Genomic DNA, 11,618 nt, shown 5'->3' with positions numbered 1-11,618 from the left:
AATTCAATTTACTTGCTTTGATCATCTCTCTTTTATTATAAAGGAAGCAATTAACTAATTGGATAATTATTGCCATTATAGTTGCATTAAGGGATTTTATTTTGTGGTGCCCTAGTTATTGGGTTGATTAAAAATTAAAATTTATACCCAAACATTATCATGAAAATTTATGATCAGATATGTAGTAACTGATTTTGTTGTCTGGGATTATCCATTCAATATGGTAACTATGAAAAGACTGAACTGCATGTCAAGAAAATTAAATGGTATTTAATTAGCTGGGATATATTTCTGATTATTTAGTTTCCTTTTAAGATTTTTATGGAGATTTCTCCATAAATGTACACAAATCTCTAGACTTTCTTTTCATGGTATCAACTTTCCCACTCTTCAGATTTAAACTTTTTTTTTTTCTTTCTTCCTTTCTTTATGACCTCACAATTTGATTAACATTATTATTATTATTATGTTTATAGAAAGACTAGAGCATGTTGCTGTAAAAAAAAGTTTGAGAAAAAACTATAAATGTATTTTTTGTTTGCAATTATTAAAACAAGTGATGATTCATAAAAAAAAAAAAAAAAAAAAAGAAGAGAGAGTTTGGAAAAAAAAAAAATTTTTTTATAAAGTATAGCGTTTTTGTAAATATTTTTTTTTATAAAAAACATATTTATTTTTGTTATTTTTTGAATTTATGTGAAATTAAAGATATCCCACCAATTAATTATTTGATCTCACTACTATTTATTATTATTATTATTCATAAATTTCAACTTATAATTTTTATTACTGTACCCAAATCATACTCGACCCATTTCTGAATGGGCAACTCAAAATACGTTTGTGTAAAAAAGTTGAAAGAAAAATTAAAAAAGATAATGTCAAAAACAGTCATAATCCGGAACCAAAAACCGCAACTTCAAGAGTTAGGACTGAACGATCAAATCTCACGTCATCTTCGGTCACAATCATGGCATCGCTTATTTTATCAGTATTTATCTACCCACAGCCAGCTTCTTTTATTTATCCCACTGCCCAACTGAGTCTCTCTACTCAACTCTAATGTCCATGGCCAGCCTAAGCAGCCTAACTCATATCCTTAAAGATATCCAAGCTGCTGCGCCCCTTTCCACATCTGTTGCTCTTGGTAGTCTCTCTCTTTTGCTTTTCTTTCTGGTCATCCGAGGATTTTTCTCCACCCAAAAGATGGGAAGTTCCACACTCCCTCCGGCACCCGGTACTCCATGTTTCTCGATTCCTTTCTTTTCTACTTCTGTTTGTTATTGGGTTTTCTTTTTAAAAATTTGGTATCTGTCGGTTGTATTTAAAGATATGTGATCTGAACTGATATGGGTTGTGTTCTGATTACTGATTTCTGCTCTTCCTTTGGGGATTGATTGATGGGTTCTTTTTGGGGGGGCATTGTTTATTGGGAGATGTAGTTGTTCCAGGGCTTCCGATTATTGGAAACTTGCTGCAGCTGAAGGAGAAGAAACCCCACAAGACATTTGCAAGGTGGGCTGAGATATATGGTCCAATCTATTCGATCAAAACTGGTGCTTCTACTGTTGTTGTTCTCAATTCAACAGATGTTGCCAAAGAGGTAACTAAGCTTCCTTTTTCCAATTCCAACTTCTTTCTCTGAACTGATTATATCACTCTACTGCAGTTCTTAAGTTGAACTTAAGTAATCATTACTTAAAATGGTGCCAGAGCCATGCTGGATAGTCAACAGATTAGCCTTTGCTTTACACTTGTTAGTAGTAATTGGAACTCCCAAAAGTAGACACCCAAAAGGAGGTGGTGTCGTTTAATCTGTAGATTTTGAGCTTCCAAGTGACCTCTGGTTCAGAAATGTGGAATTCAAGTCCATAAAGGGGTTATTTTGTTCCCTCATTTTAGAACGTTGAGTATACATGTCGTGGCAAACAAGTTCCCTTATGATAACGTGGGTGTCTAGAATCCTCGTATGTAGTGAATGAATGCTGTCATAAGAATCCCGAGGTTAGCATTTCGTAGCTTATGTTTATCACAATGTTATGTATGCTGAACTTTCTGTTCCTTAATAATTGAAAAACAGAGCATGTTTTGTGTCTTCCATGGGATAAACCAGTTTTTGAATCTTTCAGGCTATGGTGACCAGACATTCATCCATCTCAACAAGAAATTTAACGAAAGCCCTAACGATTCTCACGTCGGATAAATGTATGGTAGCAACGAGTGACTACAATGAGTTTCACAAGATGGTAAAGCGACATATACTTACAAATGTTCTGGGACCAAATGCTCAGGTTGGGTACTTTATCAATTCAATTCTCTCATATTTTTTGCATGCATCTTATCCAGAGTAGATTTGATTTTGCACCCCTGGATTACAATCATCTGTGAGCTTGAATCTCTGATATTGCATCTCAATACAAGATCTGACTATTAAAATTGCGTCACTTGACTATTTTTCATCGATCTATCGTTAGATCTTGATTAGGTGCAAATTTCCAAAAATTGGTAGTTTAGATTGCAAATTGTCCATTTTGGTTAGCATGCGGGTACAAATTAAAAAAACAATGGTAGTTCAAGGGTACAGATATGTTACCAAACTTGTTTGATTATCATCTCACTTTGACATTCAGAAGCGGCATCAACGCCACAGAGTTACCATGATAGAAAATGTCTCAAGCAAATTTCATGCTCTTATAAAGAAGTCTCCCCTCGAAGCTGTGAATTTCAGGAAAGTTTTTGAGTCTGAACTTTTCGGACTAGCATTGAAAGAAGTGAGTTTCTTTTCCTTTTTTTTGGTTAAATATATTTCCAACTTAATTAGTTAAGTGAAAAAACACAATGGAACTTGCAGGCTTTAGGACATGACGTGCAATCCATTTATGTAGAGGAGCTTGGGAGCACTTTGTCAAGAGAGGAGATATTTAAGATTCTAGTAACCGAATTAATGGAGGGTGCAATTGAGGTGGATTGGAGAGATTTCTTCCCATACCTGCAATGGATTCCAAATGAGAGCTTCGAGAAGAAAATTAAGCGAGTTGCTTTTCGCAGGAAAGTAGTGATGAAGGCCCTAATCAAGGAGCAGACGGAGCGCTTTGCTTCTGGAGAGGTAATGGTTTAGTGCCTAGCTTCAAAATTACTTTGAAGACATTGTCATTATTGTAACCTTCCCAAGGATTTGATGCAGGAAGTAGATTGTTATGTCAGCTACTTGTTATCTGAGGCAAAAACACTTACCAATGAACAAATTGCCATGTTGGTTTGGGAGGCAATCATCGAGACATCAGATACTACTTTGGTTACTACCGAGTGGTCCTTGTATGAACTTGCTAAAAGTCCAATTCATCAGGTTACATTTTATCACAGATATGTGGATCCATTTGCCATTAGTTTTAGAACTATATAATACTGATTCCTTCTTGATGTAACAGGATCGGCTTTACCAACAGATCCAAAATGTTTGTGGATCTGGAAAGTTTGCTGAGGAACATTTGTCTCAGCTTCCATACCTGAGTGCTGTTTTCCATGAAACTTTGAGGAAGCACAGCCCAGTTCCAATAGTGCCCTTGCGATATGCACACGAAGACACCCAATTAGGAGGGTACTTTATTCCGGCTGGAAGTGAGGTTGGTTGTTTTCTTATTTACCCATCATTTCTCATTAGATTTTGTCTCTAATATTACCATTGCCAAAGAAATTTTACTTGGAACTGTTGGACAGATTGCAATAAACATTTACGGATGTAACATGGACAAGAAACAATGGGAAAATCCGGAAGAGTGGAAGCCAGAGAGGTTTCTCGATGAGAAATATGATCCAACGGATATGTACAAGACGATGGCATTCGGAGGAGGAAAGAGAGTATGCGCGGGTTCTCTTCAGGCAAACCTAATAGCATGCACATCAATCGGTCGGTTAGTACAGGAGTTTGAGTGGAGGCTGAAAGATGGGGAGGAGGACAATGTGGATACTCTTGGGCTCACTACTCACAAACTCCATCCGATGCAAGCAATGTTAAAGCTGAGAAATTAATAGCCTAGCTAGGAGCTCCAGCTGCCTTTAGTTTCACTTCCTGAAAACTGATTCTGAGGTATTGGACACTTCATGTTTGTAATGCTTGTAAGTTGTTCTCAAAGCCTTCAGAAAAGGAAGAAAAACAATATGTTAGTCATTCTAATATTTCATGTTACCAATGATATCTGCTTTTTTATTCAATGAGATTTACAGTCAAAGATAGAATGAATATGAATTTGATAAAAAAAAAAAATAAAGAAAAGTATAATTTAAAATTTTATGCCCTCAAACGTTTTCTAATTAAGTGCATATTTGGAGAGGATGTGGCGTATAAGTGGCTTTTACGCATTCGAATAACAAGATGCCCCATGGAACATGGCATATTTTGAAGAGATGGCTGGGATAATCACCTTCGGGTGGCGGGCGGAGGCCGGAAACCACCAAAATCTGGCAAGAGGTCCCCGAATTTGGTTGGTCGACTCCCTTCTCTTTTTTTCTTTATTTATTATTGTATTTTTATTTTTTAATTTTTTTTCTATAAATTTGTGATTTGATTGTGTAGGGGTGAATCAATCTTAGTGCACATGTTGTAAAATACAATTTCCTCTAAAACATAAAGAAAATTGCTCATAAGTTTCTTCCAATGAATGTGGTATATGATTTTTATTTGACAAGTTGCGACAGTGATCCTTGACTGTTCACAACTTCAAAATATTTTTAATTTATTTCTCTCTACTCATGTCTACTTTTCCCCATTACCGACCTTTCCCCATATTTCATTTCTATCCTATTTCAGCCCCTCTTCCACATTGCACGGTTCCTTTGTGTACCGTTCAAGGCATTAGAACGAAATATTTCGATATCGGTACTGTTTCATGTATTATTTTGAGATAATATTTCGGTACCGATACCGTTTCGGTACCAGTATCATACCGGTACCGTTTCGTATACCGTTTCGAAATAATTTATACCTGGATAAATTATATATATACAAATATTAACTGTATTCCAAAATAAGAACAAAATAAGTCATAAACTCAATCCTTCTCAATACAAGTCTTAAGTTTTAAGTTACAACTAACATAAAGTTATAAACACAAATATTATTATGATAAAATTATTAACGTCACCACGTCATCAAAGATACTCATCCTCATCAAAAAGACAATAAGGATTAGGACATGTTAATCAAAATATTTTCATCAACATCATCACCGTCATCAACATCAACATCAACACCAACATTATCATTGTTTTCCTCATTTAGTGAGGCTAATGGCTCCTCAATACTTGCCTAATCCAAATCTTCTCCATCAAGAAGCTCAGATTCTTCACCCACCCATTCTTCCATCAAATCAATGTTTTCAAGATTGATTGGATCCAAAGCATCTCTTTCATTTTTTATGCTCCTGTCAAAATAAAAACAAACATAAGTAAAAATGTTATATATTTTTCAATAGTGAAAACATTAGTATTAAAAAAATTTACCTCTCTCAGCTTCAAGTTATAACGAACAAATACTAAGTCATTCAAACGTTTATGCACTAATCTATTTCTCTTCTTCGAATGAATAAAATCAAATGTGCTCCAGTTTCTCTCACATCCAGTTGCACTTCAACATTAACTTAGTACTCGAACAGCAAACCTTTGAAGCGTTGGAACCTCGCAACCAAATTGGATCCACCATGCAACTATAATAATAATTCAATTATAAATTATTAATTAAATATAAGTAAAAATAAAATAAGATAAAATTTAAAGTACAAAGTTACACTATTTAACAAATGATATTGATAAATGATAATACCTGGATTAATCTTATCATGCTGGCGGATTGCTAAAGAATGTCCAAACTCACCTACTGCATTCTTATATAAGTCAAGTTCTGCAATGATCTTGTCTTGATTATCGGGATCAAGTTCCATCTTCATAACACAGTTGTTGAAGCCTCTTACAACATTATTTTTATTTTTAAAGTTGGGGCTATAATAAATTCCAGGGTTAAGAAAACAACCCGCCGCATGTAATGGACTGTGAAGCTGCCTATCCCATCTAGAATCAATGATCCGGGTGAATGGACTGAATAAACTAACTTTTTTATTGCATCTTGCTTTTATGTTCTCTTTAGCTCTTTCCATTGCATCATACAAGTATCCCATTGCAGGCTTTTCATCCCCATCAACAAGTCGTAGAACACGAACCAAAGGCTCACTAACTTTAACAATAAATTGACATTGAGTCCAAAACTCTTTATCATCTAAAACGATCTCAGCTATTTTCTTCCCTATGTTGCTCTTAGAATGACTTGATGCAATCCATTTATTACAAGTAAACATTTGTCTGAGTTCTTTCTTAAACAAGAGCAAGCATTGGATACTTAAAAAATTTGTCGCAAACCTTGTAATTGTAGGACGATACAAATCATGACCTTTGGTAAAGTCTTTTCTCATCAATGCCAAAACCTAACCATGGTTATAGATGAATTTTGTTATCTTTTTTGCCTTTTTTATAGTATCATCAATAAGGAGAGAATATCTTGGATTAGAAAAATTCTCCAACATTAAGTCTATGCAATGAGCTGCACATGGGGACCAGTAGAAAGAGCCATACTTCTGTTGTAACTTTTTTCCTGCAGCTTTATAACTTGCATCATTGTCTGTTATGAACTGCACAAGATTCTCAGCTCCAATTTCTTGAACAACCTCATCAAAGATATTAAACAATGTTTCAGCATCTTTTTTAAGGCCAGATGCATCAACAGACTTCAAGAACATTGTACCTTTCGGACAATAAACTAGAAAGTTGATTATCGATTGTTGCTTCTGGTTTGTCCAACCATTTGCCATTAGTGAACAACCAGCCTCATTCTAAACCTTTTTAATTTGTTGCAAATAATCTTGAACATCAAGCACAGCCATCTTTAACAAATTTCCTCTCAACTCATATAAAGAAGGGCCCTTGAATCCTGGTCCGATGGCAGTCATGGCATCGATAGCTGGTTGATAAAACTTGGATTGAGCCGCATTGAAAGGCATATTAGCATCATACCACCAGTGTGCTACAGCCATCTTTGCTTTTACAATCATCTCATTTGAACACATATAACTCTTAGTTGAAGGTTGGACCCCAGGAGTTGTTCTTGGAACAAAAAATTTACTCAATCCTCCCACTGACTTTCCAGTTCTAGATTCTTTCGACTTCCCTTTACCTTTTGAAAGTTGAGACTGTCCCTCCATACTATTACTATCATCAATATCATCAGATGTTAAATCTATATCGCCTCCAATCTCTGAAATTATTCTTCTTTTCTTCTCTCTACTTTTTTTCATTTCATCAAGCAACTTATTCACTTGTCATTTTACATCTTCAGAGACTTTTTTATATGCTTCTACATTGCCTGGAATCCTAGCTAGATGATACTTCAACCGAGTGATCTCGCCACCTCTAATTACTTTATTACAATATAAACATTCAGTATTATTTCTTGCCCCTGGCACTGCACGTGCATGGGCCCATGCTGGATCTTCTGATCTTACAAGAGCAAGTGTTGGAGTTGAAGTCATACCACCGGTTGATTGACAACTAGACATTTTTAACTATTAAAATATAAAAAATTAACACTTATAAGTTACAAGTAAGCAAAACTCCCTAACCAAGATTTCAAAAAATTCATAAACTAAGTTTCACAATAAATGGCCAATGAATTAAAGCAGTAACTATTTACAAAAATTAGATTGTATGATACTAAAATTAGACTATTTAATATTTACAGCTTCATATTTACCCAATTCGTCCTATCAAAAAAATTAAAAAGTATATCAAAATACTAAAACAGTAATGGGTGCCCACTAATAATCTATTGATTTTCCAGATCAATTTAATTTTCTACAATTTTATTAGTTGTAAACTAACAAAAATACAGCCAAACAAACACAACCCAACATATTCACAGCCAAAATAATAGATCAGTTTCACTGGAATGACAAAAAATAAATTTCACAGATTCACAACCAATAGATCAATAAAAAAAATGAAAAACTCACTCTTCCGTGATATTAAGAAAGGGACAGTGAGAGAGAGGCGAGTTAGCCACAGGGATGGAGATGTTGTTGCTGAGCACAACAGCGACGTGCGGCGGCAACGTGCGACTTGCGACGTGCGACGGCTACGTGCTGTGGGACGGACGGCGCTGTCGCACATATGGGTGAATTTCGGAGGTCTGGGCGAGTCGTGGCTGCTGAGTGCTGAGCTGGGGAAGAAAAGAGATGAAAAAAAAAAAAACCTAAGTTATCAAGCAATGAAATTCCGAAATAGCCCTTGCATATTTACGTAAATTACGAAAATGCCATCTCCAAACCTCTGCCGAAATGCTGAAGATTGTGTACCGGCCGAAATTATTGTTTCGGCCAAAAAACCAAATACCGGCCGGTACAAATATGTACGGGCCGGTATCCTGAGCGATACGAAACAGCTCATGTACCTGTACCGGCCACTGTTCCTGTACGACATGTATCGGCCGGTACGGTACGGTTCAAAAAACACTGGTTTGGTGCCTTTGCACATTATTCCAATTAATTTTGTTACTTTTCAGGAAAGGAAAAGCAGTTTGTCCCGAACTAATAAAGCCATTTGGATTGCAAGATTCTCTCATCTCAAATTCAAATACCACAAACAGAAAGTCACAAATACTTTTCAATTTTTAATTTTTAATTTTTTCATCTAATCATTATCAAATTTTTCAAACTTTTAAACAAAACACAACAAGAATTCAATTTTTTCAAATTTCAAAATAAAAAGAAAAATGCTACAATACAAAAAGATGACATAAAAGTAAACCTACAAAATGTAGTGGCTTCACGTGATGTGTTAGATTTATTTTATATTAAAATTAATTTTACAATCTGACGTACTGCATCAAGCCACATCAGTTAGTGGATTTATATTTGTATAATTCCTTTATGACTAAAGTATTTCTCTTTCCAAAAATCTCATAAAACATCTTAATTGAAATCACCTCACTATTATTTACAAATCATTGTACTACTATTTACATATTATCTCATCTCATATAACTATCCAAATGAGGCTTAAGGCTTCAAGCATTGAAGTAAAATATTTTCTATTATGACGTACTCAACCAGTGAAATTTGATTATAAAAAATTCTATTAATCATTCTCACATCATACACCACACATAATTTTTTAATTTTATTTTATTTTTTACCAAATGTATGGTGTATGGATGATAAATATAAGAAGTTAATTAGTTTAAGAAGAATACATTATTTTTCTTTTATAAAAAAAGTATGGTGTGCTGGGTGTGGGGATGTGGGTAGCAAAGCTTTTTGATTATATCTTGTTTTTTTTTACGCTGTCACAAACTTTTATTTAATCCCAAACTTAATTCTCAACACGTAAAACAAACATTAAAGTTGAATTTTAGAACATGATATAATTATATGAGATAAAATACGAGGAGATATTATAAATATCAAAATATACGAGGATAATGAGGATATTATTGGTAATTAGAGAAAATATTTGAAATGAATAAAAAATATTAAAAAATATGATATTTAAATGACAGAGAAAAAAATAGATAGGTTAATGTAGGTACATTGTAAAAATCAATACATAAAATAAAAAGAAAGGTAAATTTTGATGATATACTTTAAATGATAGGATAAGAAAACCATTAAGAATGTTCTTAAGTTAGGATGTAAATATTGACGTGACACATTTTGATTTGAGAGTGAAAATATCCAAATAGCCCTATATTTAGATCTCATGGTTCACCACACAATCAATCAAATTTATTAGATGTACATTATGTGATAATTTGATAAATAATCAAATACTTAGAATAAAGAAAGTGTGTAACACCAATTTTAGTTTCGAAGGAAAATTCTTTAAAGGTAAAACCATACGGGGCAACCAAATTCAGAAAAGTCAATTTTATTATTTGAAAATCAAATTACAAACAAGTTCTCAATTACAAAACTTTTGTCAATTGACTCTCTTACTTGACCAGACAAATGACCTGTTTGTCTCTACCGCAGTAGCAGTTAAAACCTCTAACGATCATCATATATTGACTTTTCTCTTGGAACTCTAATGGCTGAAACTCGATCAATTAATTCTCCAACATGGAGCACGATCACACTATTTGAGAGAAATAATATAAAAATTCTCCAAAGAATTTTCTCTCCAAAATATGCAATGGAAAGTGCTTTAAAAAATATCTATATTTGAATTTCTACAGATCCTAACAAGTCGAATCCCTTAAATAAACAATCTGAAAGCAGTTTTAGCTTCAGTAGGATTCTGCTGACAAATCAAATCTGTCTCGAAGACATCTCCTGATGGAATGCTGACATCTGCACTAAATTTTCTCTGCAGTAATAGATTTCAGTTCAACCACTTCTCTGGATAAGTGCAGATTCATTGAGACTTGATTTTTATATTTATGACTTATCTAAACAACTTTTAATAGCTCATAGATAAACTTAATATTATAATAGATAAAGTCAATAAATAATTTACATTCATCCAAAATTACAAACTTAATGATAGGATAAACTCTATCATTTTAGCCTCCTAAACCTATCCAAACTTATCAAGTTTGTCACCTAATCCTACCCAAAATTTTGCATCTACAATCTTTCTCTTTGGCAAAATGGTGACAACATCTTGCATCTATAATCCCTCTCTTTGGCATATTGGTGACAAAATAAACTTTAATGAATGTCATATAGGCCTGTCAAAACACAACTAGCAGACCCAAAAATCGAGTAGAAATTCCAAACAAATAATCAAGAAGAAAAAAATAATGACATAAAGCAATGACTAAGATTAGTATTATTAAAGTTCACACGATTTAAAGTCTAAGCATGTTCTAGTCCAACATCAAAATTATATCCAACAAAAATTAACTTAAATGAAATCAACCATCAAGTAAAATTTTCTAAAGTAATTTTTACAAACCAGAATTTAGTTCTCCCCCTCAATATTATAATTAGTTCTCCTCCTTAATATTAAACTATTTTAAACATACAAAAAAAAATCATTCAACTCCCCTTAAGCATGTTCATTAAACAATATGCTTACTCAAATTCTCTCTAAATTTCACAATACAAAAAAATCAAAGGTCTACTCTATACTCTCCCTTTTTGTCACTAAACTGACAAGAATCACTATATTTCCAATGATAATAGACAACACTTGTTGTATTTCTAATGATAGCAGTCATATGTGAATGACGTGATAAACCACTCGGAAGAGTCTCAGTTTCCACAAGGACCAATCACTCTTATGTTCTATATGTACAAGTAAGAAAACCACAGCAAATATGCTCAAATATGGATTATGATATGGTTGAGGTATAAACACAAACACTTGGTAGGCATTTGATTAAAATCGAGATGTATAAGCATTTAACCCATAAAAATCAAGCATTTATGCATCAATAAATTATATTCATATAATACTATGTATAAATGCATACACAACTCAAGAACAATCCAAGCCCCAACTTCACGTATCAACTATTAACAACCCAATCTTCATATATATGCGCTGATCCCTAGAATTTAAGAAAGAGAGGGATT

General features: G+C 33.7%; 1 protein-coding gene across 1 annotated transcript; it reads left to right on the top strand.

Annotated features, from left to right (window-relative positions):
- The first annotated feature begins 1,015 nt into the window (after positions 1-1,015).
- LOC121244901 (ent-kaurene oxidase, chloroplastic) lies at positions 1,016-4,212 on the top strand. Its single transcript, XM_041143143.1, has 8 exons — positions 1,016-1,237; positions 1,443-1,603; positions 2,130-2,291; positions 2,631-2,771; positions 2,852-3,106; positions 3,185-3,346; positions 3,429-3,623; positions 3,718-4,212. The coding sequence occupies exons 1-8, from the start codon at positions 1,063-1,065 to the stop codon at positions 4,027-4,029; spliced, it is 1,563 nt and encodes a 520-aa protein (XP_040999077.1). The 5' UTR covers positions 1,016-1,062; the 3' UTR covers positions 4,030-4,212.
- The last annotated feature ends 7,406 nt before the right edge of the window (positions 4,213-11,618 follow it).

Source organism: Juglans microcarpa x Juglans regia, chromosome 8S, assembly GCF_004785595.1.
Source record: "Juglans microcarpa x Juglans regia isolate MS1-56 chromosome 8S, Jm3101_v1.0, whole genome shotgun sequence".
NCBI lineage: Eukaryota > Viridiplantae > Streptophyta > Magnoliopsida > Fagales > Juglandaceae > Juglans > Juglans microcarpa x Juglans regia.
This window is presented reverse-complemented; position numbering and strand designations above follow the sequence as displayed.